A 16,790-nucleotide genomic window follows, 5' to 3' on the forward strand; every position below is an offset into this window, starting at 1 on the left:
ATGTAGGTGCTTCATGAGAATAACACTCAACTGTTATTGATCCCATACTCTACCTAGGAGGAGTGTTTAGATACCAGCTGTGCTGATAGCCCAGCATCTCTTTTTACCACCAATAGGATCTATCTTTATTAAAGTACTTCTAAGCTGTTTAGTTATTTGATGATCTCATTTAATGAAGCCAATTAACATGATTCCAAAAGCCTTCTTTTTCCAGACAAGGCTTGTCATTTATGTATCAGTCAGCATCTTTTCCTCCTAGTCTTCAGGATGCTGTCCCCCGATTCTCATTTGTTGATCTCGTGTCTTCTTTTTTGCCTCTTCCCCAGTGAGTGCCCTTAGCATTTTGTGTGTGCAGGAAGCGCAGTGACTACAAGAGCACTCAGGAATGAGATGATAGGAGCTGAATTAAGTAACACACAGCCACGGTAGCTGGAATGAGAGAGAAGGCCTTAAAGCCCCAGTGGCAGAGTGTTGCTGCCTTGGGAAAGTAGACTTGTCAGGTTATCGAGAATCACTGAAGATTGGATTCACTTGCTGGGTGACTCGGATAAAGGTAGTTCTCCGACTCAACTCCTTCAGTTTAGCAGCGCCTACATACGTGCATGTAGACCGGATGCCTCCCAGGATGTCGCGAATAGTATGTTCCACATCCCCTTTAAAAGGAACTTCTACTGTCTTTCCCTCTGAGGCCCTTGAAAAAGAAAAACTTTTATTACCTATTCAGAATTTCTTAAGCCCAGTGACTCTTCTGTCTCTAACATTTATAACCCCTTTACCATTTTTCTCCCAAGAATGGTACCCTAAATTTCCCAGGAGGCATGACACAATCTTCCTTAGCCATATTCACCAACACGCACGCTAGCCTTCCATACATACCTGTACTCAGCCACACCTCCTGAGTATTTCTTCATGGCCATTTCAGAACTCATTCCATAGAAGAGCTTGTACTTCTTGCCATCCCTTTCAATGAGTTCACCACCTGATTCACTGTGCCCAGCCAGCATGCCACCCAGCATCACAAAGTCAGCCCCTGCCCCTGCCAAAGTCAAGGAGTGGAAAAAAGGCCAAGGTACCCATATAGCCACCTTCAAAAGCAGCTGTGTCAGTCAGTTCTGTGAACCAACATCTTGTTGGGTCTGTTTGCACAGCTGATCCATAGTGCCTTGGGACTGCTCTGCCCTTGCCTCTGCTACCCATTAGGACTAACTTCCTTGAGATTTTTAAAGACCCAGACGTTCCCTGGCTCGTTTGTTTCTGCATTCCTATCTTCTGGTGATTTCATTTTATTGCTTCCCAGCTGAGTGTGACTCTAGTCCCAAGAAGATAGCTCTCCAATTTTAAGGATCACCTGGGAAACAAAGATGGAGATTTGCAAGTTTTTTTCCTCAGGTGATTTTGTAGGTTGGGTATAGGGCTCAGATACCTGCATTGTCCAAAAAATCTCAGGATTTCCTCTGCTAGCTTGTCACAAGTGACACTTTAGGTTTTGGGGTCACTAGTTCATATTATGAAACTGAATGGCTTCCTGAGCTGCTGCTAGCCTGACCCTAGACCCTCAGATGACTTAAAGGATTCTCTTCCTATGCTTTCCCAGTCTCCTTACCAAAAGCCTTTGCCACATCCCCAGGACAGCTGCAGCCTCCGTCCTACAAAGTAACAAACACTGTGAGAGACAGCATGGACTTCTCAAGGCTTCACAACTGCCCATATCAAAATGAACATGAATTAGCTCCTGATGGGGACTTTACTGGGGCCCCACACCACAGAAAACATAGCTGCTAGGCAGCCAGCCCTTGGGTCTTACTGAAATGATGTGGCCTCTGAGGCCATGAGCAGCATCTGCACACTCCATCACTGCGCTGAGCTGTGGATACCCCACTCCAGTTTTCTTCCGAGTTGTACAAACAGAGCCTGGGAAGAACATGACAGGTGAGAAAAGCTTCTGTGGTTACCACCAAAGGCGTAGATAGGACAGCAGCCCCAGGGAACCAGCTTACCAGGACCAATTCCCACTTTGATGATGTCAGCCCCAGAGAGAATTAGCTCTTCTACCATCTCTCCTGTTACCACATTTCCTGCCTAAGACACAAGCGAAAGAGAGCATCCTTAGGGTCAGCGGTGCAGAGCAGCTGTGCTCTCGGCATGCCTTGACTGTGACCATCCTTACAAATAAAGGGCATCCAGAGCCCTCCACAGCACCTCCTGACGTGAGAGGACCTGGATCCCACTCGCCTCTCTCCACATTCCCACTCGCCTTTCTCTCCACACTCCTGTTTTCACTTGGTGTAAAGGATAGCGGGAACTGACCATTGTCATTGAACTAGGGCAGAACAGTCCAGAAGGACCTTTAGGGCAGTAAGTTCAACCAGCGGGAAGACAAAATGGCAGAGAAATACCACTCAGATAGACCTGACAGTGGTCCCCTTTCACTACCAGGTTACTACTTCCCAGTCCTGAAGCCCCTGCCTTCAGAGGAAATGAAAAGACAATGAAATGTGGGCTAAACCTCCATCTGCCTAACTGTGCTTGGACAGTGTGGGCATTCCCTTCAATGCTGTGAAGAAAACGAAGCCTTAGGTTGTTTCTAACAGGCCTCCAAAGGAATAAAACATGATTTTATATGCTATTTTTTGTTGTTAATTTGAGATGGGACCTCAGGGCTTAAAACTCCTGTCTCTACCTCCCAAACACTAGGATTATAGGCTTTGTGTTGCAATACCAGGCTTTCATGTGATACTTTATATTATTGCAGCACATGTCCATTTCAGTAGGGAGACATACATGTACCACAGGTATGTGCAATGTGTAAAATGTTCCATCATGGGTTTTTCTTTTAATGTTTTTATTATGTATACAGTGTTCTGCCTGCATGTACACCTGCAAGAAGAGGTCATCAGAGCTCATTACAGATGGTTGCGAGCCACCATGTGGTTGCTGGGAATTGAACTCAGGACCTCTGGAAGAGCAGTCAATGATCTTAACCTCTGAGCCATCTCTCCAGCCCCCTTCCATCATGTTTTGTTGGGTTTTTCTTTTTTTTCTTTTTTTTTTTTTTTTTTTTTTGGTTTTTCGAGACAGGGTTTCTCTGTGGCTTTGGAGCCTGTCCTGGAACTAGCTCTGTAGACCAGGCTGGTCTCGAACTCACAGAGATCCGCCTGCCTCTGCCTCCCGAGTGCTGGGATTAAAGGCGTGCGCCACCACCGCCCGGCTTTTGTTGGGTTTTTCGAGACAGGGTTTCTCTGTATCCCTGGCTATCCAGGAACTCACTCTGTAGTCCAGGCTGACCTCAACTCAGATCCACCTGCCTTTGCCTTCAAAGGCGTGTACCACCATGCCCGCTTCCATCATGTTTAAGTGAAGTCAGTCACTGGGTCAGAGATGCTGCACTGATTAAGACATAACTAAACCTTTGAACCATGACAATACCATGTAGACCAGAAACATGGTACCCCAGAGGACAAATATTGATAGGACAAAATGGAATGTCAAAAGAGGAGGAGACTAGAAACATACCTAGCTGAGTGTGATGGCACATGCTTTTAATCCCAGCACTTGGAAGGCAGGCAGATTGCTGAGTGTGAGGCCAGCCTGGTCTACAGAGTGAGATCCAGGGCAGCCAAGGCTACATAGAGAAACCTTTTCGGGTGGGGGGTGGGGAGGGACATACCATGATGGTGTGTTGGGGGAAGCGCCTCCGTACATCCTTTACAAATTGAACAAAATGTTCAGAGTAGCCGTTAGCCACATCCAAGCATATGTATTTCACTTGGGGAATAGCTTCCAGGATCTGTTCCAGCTGCTCAAAGTCAGCAGCGGCTGTGCCAGAGCTGGCGGCTAGATGCTGTGGAGAAAGCATTAGATCAGCCTGTGGCACTGTGTCAGGAGCGACCTGCCTGGTAAGGCATCAGTAGGGACTAACAAGAAACTGGTGAGGGAGCAGGGCAGGCCCTGTGTTACCTCAAGACAGTCAGGGTTCTGGCCAGCAAACTCTTGCCACTGGTGGACACCGTAGTGCTTATGGACAGCAGTGAAAAGGGAGAACTGGGGAGGAGAAAGAACCATCAGAAGGGCAAAAGCTTGACTAGACTATTTCTAGACATATCTATACTGTCCAGAGAGGAAATGATGCATTTGAGAGACAATGTGAAGGAGTACCCCATTGAGCTGATTGAACCACTACTGTTCTTCCTACAAACCCCAGCATGGCTAGCTTTTCGCCCTAAACTAGTACTTGTCAAGCATTTCTATTAAAGTACTGTGATCTGGGTTGGACTGAACTTGTCAGCACAGACATTGCTTGTGACCTATAAAGCTGACAGGGACATGCTGCTGGTACGCAGGACAAGTAGCAGGCGTGGAAGAACTACAAAGAGGCTAGACGGAGCCAGTGTTTGTCTACACTTAGCAATAAGGCGATCCAGTACTAAAAGGTCTGTGATTCTCTCTTCCGGTTTTACTTGCTAGCAGTACTCCAACTCTAGATATACACGAAGCTAAAGGCTTAAGACAGTAGAGCAAACAAAATACTATTCCATACTTTATCTTCTCTGCAGAGTAAGGGCAGATTTTCATGCTAGGAACATAAACATGCAAAGATCAATTTCATCTATCTTGGTAAATTAAAAAAATATAATGACTCCCAGAGTGGTGGTGTCACACGCCTTTAATCCCAGCTCTCAGGCAGAGGCAGGTGGATCTTTGGAGTTCACCAACCAGGGCTACAGAGAAATCCTGTCTCATAAAAACAGCAAAACACCACCACCACCAAAAATCTGACTCAGCAGGCTCAAAACCTCTGGCTCATAAAACTGCAAATATCCCCTAAGAAAGGCATTTGGAAGACACAGGATGCTGGTGTTTATGCTTTCTGAAAGCACAAACATGAAACCAGACAAGAGTCAGGAGTTGGTTAAAACAGCACAAATCTTGCAAGTGCAGAGAAACCCAAAGTGGTTATGTATCAGCCAGCAACATGCTTAAAAGCTGGTATTCTTTCTCAGTAACACTCAACTGTCAACATGCTGGCAAACAAGCTCTAGGTGGTCAGCAGACTTGGAGATAATTTGACCTAATAAACACACCCAACACATACCAGCCCTGAGAAAAAGTTGGCTAGTATCTAACCTTTTTATTATTACTGAGACTTGGCTATTTTTCTAGAATTTGATTTTTTGTTTATTTTTGGTTTTTCAAGACAGGGTTTCTCTATATGTTCTGGAACTTGATTTGTAGACCAGGCTGGCTTCCAAGTCACAGAGAAACAATTTCTGAGTGCTGGGATTAAAGGTGTGTGGCACCTCTGCTGGACTCAACTTTTGTTTCTGTGGCACTTCTCATCGGTATTGAAATCCAGTCCTCTGTAAGAGTCAGATATTGCAGCGTGTCTTTTGACAGACTTACCATCCCCCAAATCTACCTGTCAGAGAAGGCAGACAATAGACAACAGCAGGATTCCTAACAGTTAGTAAATGGAATAAACAGATAAAGTAATAAAACCATAATTATCAGTCTCAGAGAAAACACAACAAATATTCTACAAAGACAGAAAAATCAGAAAGTCCTTCAGGCTAAACAACCCATCAACTAGGGCTACATGGGTTACTAGCAAAGCATATTATGTTCTCAAAAGTGCTCAGGCAACTATCTACCTTCTCAGCTACATGCACAGAAGCAAGCAACATTACTGACAGGAGCAGTGTCTTCCACTCTCAAAGGGAACAACCTGCATTTAAGAAAAAAACATCCATTTGGGATACATCTCAGAAACTCCCAGGAACCTAGGACTTAAAGCAGGGGAAAATTAAAAGAATAATAGGCATACAAGAACACTAAGAAGACCATTTTCTCTGGGACATTATACATATAAACAGTATTTTGTTTCTGGACTAAACAATGAATGCTCAATGTTCAGAACAATGGCAGACCGAAGAGATGTGTGTGATTGGGTTGACCTGGGTGGGTTGGAAGAATTTGATAAGGTATATAACTTATTGGGGGGGGGTTATAAATCAGAAAATGGACCAGGCAGTGGTGGTGCACACCTTTAATCCCAGCACTTGGGAGGCAGGGGCAGGTGGATCTTTGTGGGTTCAAAGCCAGCCTGGTCTACAAAGCGAGTTCCAGGGCTGCCTCAGAAAGCTACACAGAAACCCTGTCTCAAAAAACAAAAATAAGCAAAAAATGGAACAAAATCAAATTCTGAACCTCACTAATTCAAATGGATCTTTGAAGTGATAAAGGGTCCTTAGTAATGGGAAAAATTGGTGAGCCCAAGGATTCTGTCAGTTGTCAGAGAATGGGAGTAGAAAGGCAATGCTTCTGTAGTCTATTGGGGTAACATTGGGTATGGTACATAAGATTGGTCTCACCTTACAGAGAACCTTTGCCATCTCAAAAGTCCCCACGGTATCCATATTGGCAGCAATAATGGGGATGCCATTGTATGTCTGCTTTGAGTTGCGGAATGAGAAGGACCTTGTGAGATCTACCTATAGACATCAACAGGACATTAAGCATTTCATTCATCCATAAAATATGTATCACATTAGAACCAGACAGTTTTCTTGGTCCTGGTCCCCCACAAGTCTGAGGTTAAAAAAGCAAGAATATAGCTGGCTCACCTCACTTCGAGACTTCAGGGTGCTGCGTTTGGGCCTCAACAGGACATCTTTAAAGTCCAGTTTCACGTCATTGTCAATATGAGGCATGATGCAGGGCTGCAGTTAGATAGGAGTTTGAGGGCTGTAAGCCTAGGAAGTTACAAGTAAGAAATGGAACCAGTCCCTCATGGGCCTTAATTATTTTGATGACGCTAGGACAAGGGCCACCGCTCATGCTTAAACTGTGTAAAAGGTTAGGGTGTGGTCCTTGAAGTCTTACTAGGACGATCCAGTGTCTGGATTACCCAAATGCTTCAATCCCAGGTATTGTTAGGAAGAACAGGAAAGAGATCACGATCTCTGAAGGTGCAGTCCTTACCCGGCTAATCTTTTTCACGCCCCAGCAAAGGGCAATTTAGAGTAAGAAACTGACTTAGTCAGGAAGGAGAAAAGAGATTTCAATCAGCTTCCGGCACAGGGGTACTCACTTCCTGTTGCTTTGACTCTGGTGGCAGTTGACCAAAGATTCTCTTGCTTAGCAACTAGCCGCGTGCAGCCCCGATGAGCCTTCAGGGCAACACCAACAAGTTCCGCTAATTGCAAGTCCGACTACCCAAGGAATTCCTGCTTCGGGAGCTGTGCAAGGCCTTCTGGGTAACAGAGTACACACACTGAGGTTGCCGTTGGGTGCGAGCGGCGGGAGGACTACAACTCCTAGGATGCAAAGGTCGGAACTGCCTCCTGGCATGATGGGAAGAGTAGTTTGTTCTGCTTCAGCTCGCCGCTAACCCCAGCGAGCTGGGCCCGCGTGGCGTCTCAGGGCGTTGTCTGTGCTTTTCCTAAGCCGGCTTGCCCTTTTTCTCTACAACGCCACTGACTCGAAACACGAGGGCATTCCTGAGCCTTTTCGGAAGCCGGGTGGAAAGAGGAGAGGGTGGATCCGGAGAGTGACCCGGAAGCAGAAGTGTCCCTAGCCGTGGAGTGCTGGGAAGTGGCAGCGGTGACCACAGCAGGAGAAGCAGCACTACAGCCGCCTGCAGCCCCAACCTGGGAGGAAGATGCTAATTAAAGTGAAGGTGGGAGCATTACCAGGCTTGCCAAGACTCTGTGGTGCTGGGCTGGCCGCTGCGCCTTAGGAGAGAGGCGGGGAAGGAAAACCATGCCTTTCCTGAACTTGGAGGGTTGACACCCTCGGGGCTGTGCGCGAGGCGTGATGGGAACTAGGGGGACCCCGGGAGGCTTTGAGCACTGGAGGCCCGTCCCGCCTGAAGACCTCTGGTGTTTGCCTTCCCAACATCCTTCCCAGGTCTATGCTGTACCCTAAAAGGAGGCTGCGTTTGTCCTGGTCTCACTGTATTCGAACCCTTGTAGTCAGAGAAGGCCTGGCAGCAGTTTGGCTCCTCACTCCAGAATTTTTGAGAAAAGCTTTGTCCCCCGTTCTTCATATCTAGGTTGCATGCTTCCCCCCAGGCCCTAAAATAGGCTGACTCCAAAACACAGCAGCACTGAAGCATTAGTCTGGGGACATTGAGGGCCTCTTAGCAACTATGAGCCTTTTCTGGTGGTTGCCAAGATTAGTGTCTCACCTGTCTTGGTTTTTTTGTTTTTGTTTTTTTGGTTTTTTTGTTTTTTGGTTTTTCGAGACAGGGTTTCTCTGTGGTTTTGGAGTCTGTCCTGGAACTAGCTCTTGTAGACCAGGCTGGACTCGAACTCACAGAGATCCGCCTGCCCCTGCCTCCCAAGTGCTGGGATTAAAGGCGTGAGCCACCACCGCCCGGCTTGTCTTGGTTTTTTTGAGACAGGGTTTCTCTGTGGTTTTGGAGCCTGTCCTGGAACTAGCTCTGTAGACCACGCTGGTCTCGAACTCACAGAGATCCGCCTGCCTCTGACTCCCGAGTGCTGGGATTAAAGGCGTGCGCCACCATTGCCCAGCTTCACTGTCTTTCAGTAACTGCGCTAGGAGGTGAGCACTTGGCATCCCCTTGTCCGAGCTGAACAATGAGAACCAGCCGCACTTATTTGATTGCATCAGGTTACTTTTCTGTGCATTGGTTCTTCCAACTGTGTCTCCTTCAGCTCCCTTAGTTCTTCAGCTTTAAACCTAACTTCCAGCCTTTTCTGCTGTTTTTACCTTTGTACGTTCAGACGGACACAAGACTGGCAGCTGATGCAGCCTGACGTTAGTTTGAGCTGTTGATAGCTTTGGAAGCCTGTCTTCAGTTCTGTATATGTCAGCTGTTGTTAACTTAGTTTTCCCCAGTCCGTCCATTAACGTTTTAAATTAAGGGTTGAAGCCAGCCCGGTGGCTCACGCTGTAATTCCAGCTCTTGGGAGTCAGAGGCAGGCGGATCTCTATGAATTTGAGGCCAGCCTGGACTACAAAGCGAGTTCCAGGACAGCTAGGATTATTAGACCAAAAAAAAAAAAAAAAGATTGAAGCCAGAGAGCAGGTTGATGTGTGCTATTTTTCAAAGATTGATTGGTCATCTGTGCGTTACTAGGTCTTTGAGTCTTCAGCTTTTTATTTTGGTTGTTTTTAGTGTATACAATGGTAGGTCTCATTGTGAGGGTTTTTTTCCCGTGTATGTGTATCCTGGTGCTTTGCTCATATTCGTCATGTGTCATTACCTTCTTTGATCTCCCATGGACCATACCTTTGTCCTTTCAAAGAGCCCCTCCTGCAACCAGTTTCAAAATAGAAATTATAGGAAGTAGAAAAAGACAAGATCTCCTGAGTAAATTGGGAGCATGACGACCTTGGGAGAGGGTTGGAGGGGAGGGGAGCAGAGAAAAATGTAGAGCTCAATAAAAATCAATAAAATTTTTAAAAATAGAAATTATTAGCCAGGTGGCACACGCCTTTAATTCTGGCGCTTGGGAGGCAGAGGCAGGCAGATCTCTGAGTTCAACCTGGTCTACAGAGTGAGCTCCTGATAGCCAGGACTATCCAGAGAAACCGTGTTTTAAAAAACAAACAACAGGGCTGGAGAGATGGCTCAGTGGTTAAGAGCATTGCCTGCTCTTCCAAAGGTCCTGAGTTCAATTCCGGGCAACCACATGGTGGCTCACAACCATCTGTAATGAGGTCTGGCGCCCTCTTCTGGCCTGCAGACATGCACACAGACAGAATATTGTATACATAATAAATAAATAAATGAAAAAACAAAGAACAACAAGAGAAATGTTAATGATGGTTGTTGTCTGAAGTTCCAGTACTGAGGAGGTTCAGGCTGGAGTTTGTGTCTATATCTAGAGACCCTGTCTCAAACAAAAACTGGGAAGGAAAGAAAAGAACAGATAGGAGAGAAGGCTGGGATCTGAGTGCTAGACTGCTTGACTAACACACGTGAGGTCTTTCACTTGATTCTCAACGCCAAAGTGTAGAAATTGACTAAAATTAGGAAATATATGTTTATGTTTTGCAAAATGAAAGTGGGTTTACTGTTGGGTAAAGGTATTGTTCTGTGACTCTTGTTTTCATTTTTGTTAGATGTGTGATAGTAGTTCACGTGGATTTGTGGGGAGGGGACCTTTGTTTTATCTGTAAGGGTGTTTTGCCTGAATGTTTGTCAGTGTATTATGTGTGTTTAGTGCCCCAAGAATCCAGAAGAGGGTGCTGGGTCCCCTAGAACCGGAGTTACAGATGATTGTGTGCTGCCTTGTGGGTGCCCGGAATGGAACCATGTCCTTTGCAAGAGCAGTAAATGCTCTTCACTGTTGCGCCACCTCTTCCGCCCCATTGTATGCATCCTTAGTGTAGCTGCTGTGGAAGGAGAAAGCTTTGCTTCTTCATCACTCATGCTCCAAAGGGGAGGCTATTCTCCTACTTATATTATGTTTTATTTTTTTTTTCTAAACAATTTAAAGCAGTTTAGGCCTGGAAAGATGGCTCAGTAGTTAAGACTGCTCTTCCTTAGGACCCGGCTTCAATTCCCAGCCCTCACACAGCAGCTGACAACTGTAGCTCCAGGGGATCCCACGCCCTCCTCTGGCCTCCACAGGCACTGCGTGCGCATCCTGCACAGACATATGCAAGCAAAGGATCAATACACATAAAATAAAGATAAATCTTTTCTAAAAATTAAAAAACAGCCGGGCGGTGGTGGCACACGCCTTTAATCCCAGCACTCGGGAGGCAGAGGCAGGCAGATCTCTGTGAGTTCGAGGCCAGCCTGGTCTAGAAGAGCTAGTTCCAGGACAGGCCCCAAAGCTACAGAGAAACCCTGTCTCAAATCCCGCCCCCCAAAAGCTTTTCCTCCACCATACCTAGAAAGAGTCTCGAAAATCAAAAAAAATAAAAAATAAAAAATAAATTAAAAAAGCCCTATACTGAGAGATTTTACCCATGGAGCTTGCTGTTTGATATGCTCTGGTGTTAGCAAACCATTTTAAGTTGTTTTTGTTAACTGTTTTGGGGGTGAGATCTACAGTTTAAAATACTGTGTTATTTTAATACTGAGGTAGACTTCTCAGACTTATTGGACAGAAAGAATCACCTAAGGGCGTTGCTAAAATGATAGCCCTTGCTCAGGAGAACTTCACTGGGAGTGGGGGTGTGTTTTATCACTTTGGTTTTTGAACCTGCTGCTGTAGCCTCAACTGGTCTCAAACTTGTGAAGATCCTCCAGTCTCAGCCTCCTAATGCTGGTTGAGACGGTGTTGGTAGCCCCACCGAGGCTGATCCCAAATTCAGTTCCTCCTGCCTCAACCTCCGAGGGCTAGGGTTGTAGGCGTGCGTCACCATCCTCAGTTTTACTCAGTATTTACCATTCTCCTTGTCTGCAACATCTGCCTATGTTTTCCTTTATTTTTTATTACGTCTGTGTATATGGGTGCTTTGCCTGCCTCTATGTTTGTTCACCAATTGTGTGCCTGATGCCAAGGAGGCCAGAAGAAGGCACTGGATTCCCTGGAACTGAAGTTGCAGGTGGCTGTGAGCTACCATATGGGCTCTGGGAACCGAATCCAGGTGCCCTTAAAAAGTACTCTTGACCATTGAGCCGTATCTTTAGCCCTTCTGTCTAATATTAATCCCTCTGTCCTCCATCTCTTTGTTTGCTCTTTCTTTATATATTAAGTATATGAAATATTTAGCTGCTTCTGTAAAACTTAGAGTTTTTAACAAGGTTCTTTGTAGATTACTCATTTTTCAGCTGTTTCTCTATATTGCTATCTTGTCTAACTTTATGTACTCCTTTCTCCTTCACAATTAAGTTCTTCCTGCTTTTGTTTGTTTGAGATAGGATAGGGCATTGTGTATGCTAGCTAGATCCCTAGCCCAAACCATTTCTGAGTGAAATCTGTTACCTGATTTCCATGGTCCTAAAATCAAATGCATCCTCCTCTATCATAAGTCATCTTCCCATTACCTTGAGCATATGTTAACCCTGTCAATCAGCCAGGCATCTGGAGCACTTCTTTTTGTTTGCTTGTTGGTTTTGTTTTTCAAGACAGGGTTTCTCTGTAACAGCCCTGGCTGTCCTGGAACTTGCTCTGTAGACCAGGCTGGCCTCAAACTCATAGAGATCCACCTGCCTCTGCCTCCCAAGTACTGGGATTAAAGGCGTGCATCACCACCTGGCTCATAAAATATTCTATATTTTACTTTTTAAATTTTTTATTTACTTTTATTTTATGTGTATATTGTGTTTTGCCATTGGTGTTGGGTCCCCTGGAACTGGAGTTACAGACAGTTGTGAGCTGCCAAGTGGGTGTTGGGAATGAATTGAACCCAGGTCCTCTGGAAAAACAGTTAATGCTCTTAACTACTGAGCCATCTCTCCAGCCCCTGTATTTTATTTTTTTATTTTTGAGGTGTGTGTGTGGGGGGGGGGGTTAAGTGTGGCTGCATTATGCCACAGAGGTATGTGGAGGTCAAAGGATGACTTTGTTGAATTGGATCTCTCTTCTCACCTTGACATGGGTTTCAGGGATTAGAGTCAGGCCACTAGGCTTGTATGGTGAGCACTGTTAACTACTGAGCTGTCTCTAGCTCTTATGGTGTTTTTTTCTAAGGTTTTCCTTTGGTGGGGGTCAAGACAATGTTTCTCTGTGTAGCCCTGGCTGTCTTTGAACTCACTCTGTAGACCAGGCTACCCTCCAACTCAGAGATCTGCCTGCATCTGTCTCCCAAGTGCTAGAATTAAAGGTGTGGGGAAAGGCCAGCTTTCTCTAAGGTAATGACCTAGAAATGAATTCTGTAGTTGAAAAGTCTTTGCATTTGAAGTATTAAGATAAATAAAACAAAATGATTTATGGACAACACAGAATTACAAACCTCACTTTGTCATGTGTGGGATTTTTGTATTTAATTTCTTTATCTTATTAAGATGGGATCTCACTTATCTCAGGCTAGATTATATGTAGCCAGGATCTTGAGCTCCTTTATCTTCCTGTCTCTACTTCCCAGGTGCTTGGATTATAGGTTGTGCGCTACTGCGTCCAGTTTCTACAGTTTACGTGCCTGAGCCCAGGCATCATAGGCGAGCACTCTACCAACCAAGCGACATCTCCAGCACTAATTCTGTGTTTCTGAGATAGCATCTACTGTGTGTCCCAGACTGGCCTCAAATTTATTAGCTTCCATACTCTGGAGTGCTGGGATAATAGGTGTGTGCATGACCATCTGTCTTAGATAGGGTTTTGGTTTCTGTGAAGAGACACATGACCACAGCAACTCTTATTAAGTAAAACATCTAATTGAATGACATATAGTTTCAGAGATTTATCCATTATCATCATGGCGGGACATGGTAGCATGCAGGCAGACATGGTGCTGGAGAAGGAGCTGAGAGTTAACACATCTTTTTATCTGCAGGCAACAGGAAGTGATCTGAGATACTGGGCATGGCTTGAGCATACATGAGCCCTCAAAACCCACCTCTACAGTGACACACTTCCTCCAACAAGACCATACTTCCTAGTAGTGCCACTCTCTATTATCTTATGGGGGCAATTCAAACAACCACACCAATACAACTTATAAAGGATAGCGTTTAATCTGAGCTTACAGTTTCACAGGGTGAGCCTATGACCATTATGGCAAGAAGCATGGCATCAGATAGTCAGGCATTCTGTAACAGAAGCTGAGAGTTCACCTCAGTCCACAAGTGTGTGTGTGTGTGTGAGAGAGAGAGAGAGAGAGAGAGAGAACAAGCACTAACTAGAAGTGGCTTGAGCTTTTGAAAACTTCAAAGCCCACCTCCTCCAACAAGGCCACCCCTCCTAGTCCTTCCCATTAACTCTGGACCAAGTCGTCACGCATGAGCCTGGGGCCAGTCTCATTCCACCACAGAAGACAATTGATTTAGGGCTGTGGGATTTATGACATCTTTGTCTGTTTTAGACGCTGACTGGAAAGGAGATTGAGATCGACATTGAACCCACAGACAAGGTGATGTATGCTCAGAATGTCGCCCTCCTTTCTTTATGTCTTTTTTTTTTTTTAAGATTTATTTATTTATTATGTATACAACATTCTGCCTTGATGTATGCCCACACGCCAGAGGAGGGCGCCAGATCTCATTACAGATGGTTGTGAGCCACCATGTGGTTGCTGGGAATTGAACTCAGGACCTCTGGAAGAGCAGCCAGTGCTCTTAACCTCTGAGCCATCTCTCCAGCCCCCCTTTCTTTATGTTTTTGTGTGTGCCTATGACCCTGGGCCTTTTCTTCTCATGTTGTCCACACAGCCTTGTTCTTACTATTTCTATAATTCTAAGTAGCCTCTGACCTCTTGTTCCTCTAAAGGTGGAGCGAATCAAGGAGCGTGTGGAAGAGAAAGAGGGCATCCCCCCACAACAGCAGAGGCTCATCTACAGTGGCAAACAAATGTAAGTCTGGGTGCAGTGGGGTGTAGCAGCCCTGTGTGAAGACAGGTGGCAAGGATAGAGGTGCAGAGGCCTGCCACTACTTCAGTGTGTCCCTGCTTTCAGCTCTTTTTTTTTTTTTTTTGGTTTTTCAAGACAGGATTTCTCTGTGTCTTTGGAGCCTGTCCTGGAACTAGCTCTTGTAGACCAGGCTGGTCTCGAACTCACAGAGATCCGCCTGCCTCTGCCTCCTGAGTGCTGGGATTAAAGGCGTGCACCACCACCGCCCGGCTTCAGCTCTTTGACAGTTTGGTGGAGCCTATGGAATCTTCCCAGAATAAGAGAAGTCATAGAATATAATATGCCACACATAGATTAGCATATATTGAATTATAAACTAATGTTGAAACAGTTATCAAACTACTAAAGCAAATTTGTAGAATAGTAATATATGTGCTTTATTAATGTATTTTTAAAATTTATTGTGTATAGTTATGTGTGTATTTATAGGTCCGCATGTGAGTGCAGGTGCCTATGGCTATCAGATCCCCTGGAGCTGTACTTACACAAGATTGTGAGCCTCTTGAAGTGGGTACTGAAATCCAAACGTGGGTCTTCTGCAAGAACAGTTTGAACTTTTAACTGCTGAGCTATCTTTCCAGCCCTCTTTATTAATATCTTATTGTAAGGTCTAGTAATGGGTCTGATAGTTGCTTTTTTTTTAATTTTTCAAGATACCTACAAACAGCTATAATGTAATTTAGAAGTATTTAATTTCTGTTGTGTAAGTTACCATATTGTTAACACCGTGGGTCTCTTTGTCTATGTTCAAATTAAATACTAATTATAGCTAGAAACTAATAAAAATAAAGGAATATTTTTCTCACCCAATTTCACAGGCCTCCCAAAGAGATCCCCAAGCCCAGGTTACAGATACCTGTTCTAGATGGCATTTCTGATGCTTTTTCTTTCCTCTAGGAATGATGAGAAGACAGCAGCGGATTACAAGATCCTAGGTGGTTCAGTCCTCCACCTGGTGTTGGCTCTTAGAGGAGGAGGTGGTCTTGGGCAGTGATGAACCTCGGTTCCATTTTACCTCCTTGCCCTGTCGCTCATAATGAAGCATCACATATCCTCTCACGCTCTGGGACACCAGAACTTCTGCCCCCTCCCTTGGATGCCCAGTCTTGTGTGTCTACTGGTGGGAGAATGTGAGGACACCAGGGTGCAGTGCTCCTGGCCCAAATGACCATTACTGGCTGTTGGGTTTTAGTTTGCAGTCCTGTGTGCTTCCCTCTCTTATGGCTATAACCTTGGTTGTCAATAAAATATTTCCTGGCCTCCTGGATTCTTTCTTCTTGACACACATGACTGAAATAGAAATGGACACAGTGGTAGGCAGGACAGTGAAAGGGTGGTGTGTTGAGAATGGGGGTGGGGGACCTAACTGTGTATCCCCTCAAACTCACATGGATCCCCATCTGCCTTCGGAGTGTTAGGATTAAAGGCATATGCCATCAGTCTGGCATATTCTTTATTCTGAACCGTATCCGAGGCTGCCCTGAGTAGGTGGGATTACAGGTGTGCCCATCAACTGGCTTCAGCATAGCCTTTCAACTGGAAAACATTCTACCACATTATCTCAAAGGATCCGGATGGGGTATTGTCATCTCTGTGTTTAGATGGACACACTGAACTCAGAGGAATTAATTCTTCAAAGTTCTAAACAGCAGTTTAGCCTGCTTTTGCACTCCACCTGAGAAGCCCACGTAGTGCTTGGCCCTCGTCCTTAGAAGGATTAGACTAGGAAAGCCTGCCCGGTGTTCTGTTGTAGTCAACTCTTAACTAGCTCATGAGTGCCAAGTGTTGCCTCCGCATAGCTAGGTGTGATGGTTGAGACCTGTAATTTCAGCACCTGGGGGGCTGAGGCATGAGAATCGAGAATTCCAGAGCAAGCTGGGTGGTGGTTTAATCTCAGCACTTGGGAGGCAGAGGTGGGTGGATTTCTGAGTTCAAGGCCAGCCTGGTCTACAGAGCAAGTTCCAGAACCCACCAGGGCTACAGAGAGAAACCCTATCTCGAAAAATGAAACCATCGTGGAACATCTACACATTGTACATATTGTGGTACACGTGTGTCTGCTTACTGAAGTGAACATGTGCTGCGATAATATAAAGTGTCACATGAAAGCCTGGTGCTGTGACACGTACCTATAATCCCAGCGTTTAGGAGGTAGAGACAGGAGTTCAAGGCTAGCCCTGAGCTCAACAGCAAAAAGTATCACATAAAGCCATGTTTTATTTTTTAGAAGCTTTTTAGAGACAAAAGCCCAAGGCTTCATTTTCTTCACAGTATTGAAGGGAATAGCAGCCTACTGTTGATG

At 45.3% G+C, this 16,790-nt stretch overlaps 2 protein-coding genes across 5 annotated transcripts; one reads left to right on the plus strand and one right to left on the minus strand.

The window, feature by feature from the left end:
* Positions 1-16: 16 nt before the first annotated feature.
* On the minus strand, positions 17-7,243 carry Gmpr2 (guanosine monophosphate reductase 2). Of its 4 annotated transcripts, none has more exons than XM_057786845.1 (10): positions 7,088-7,243; positions 6,621-6,716; positions 6,369-6,488; positions 3,958-4,041; positions 3,668-3,841; positions 1,998-2,079; positions 1,805-1,911; positions 1,604-1,646; positions 877-1,036; positions 17-691 (listed from the first exon to the last, which is right to left on the minus strand). In XM_057786845.1, the coding sequence occupies exons 2-10, from the start codon at positions 6,705-6,707 to the stop codon at positions 502-504; spliced, it is 1,047 nt and encodes a 348-aa protein (XP_057642828.1). In that variant the 5' UTR covers positions 6,708-6,716; positions 7,088-7,243; the 3' UTR covers positions 17-501. The 4 variants fall into 4 exon arrangements, with proteins under 4 accessions (XP_057642828.1, XP_057642827.1, XP_057642831.1 ...); XM_057786844.1 differs by having other exon boundaries at positions 6,621-6,749; XM_057786848.1 differs by lacking the exon at positions 7,088-7,243 and adding an exon at positions 6,979-7,047.
* A 92-nt stretch (positions 7,244-7,335) lies between these two features.
* Positions 7,336-15,755, plus strand: Nedd8 (NEDD8 ubiquitin like modifier). The gene is made up of 4 exons (XM_057786850.1): positions 7,336-7,675; positions 13,945-13,992; positions 14,349-14,431; positions 15,386-15,755. The coding sequence occupies exons 1-4, from the start codon at positions 7,658-7,660 to the stop codon at positions 15,480-15,482; spliced, it is 246 nt and encodes an 81-aa protein (XP_057642833.1). The 5' UTR covers positions 7,336-7,657; the 3' UTR covers positions 15,483-15,755.
* The last annotated feature ends 1,035 nt before the right edge of the window (positions 15,756-16,790 follow it).

Source organism: Chionomys nivalis, chromosome 12 (assembly GCF_950005125.1).
Source record: "Chionomys nivalis chromosome 12, mChiNiv1.1, whole genome shotgun sequence".
Classification (NCBI taxonomy): Eukaryota; Metazoa; Chordata; class Mammalia; order Rodentia; family Cricetidae; genus Chionomys; species Chionomys nivalis.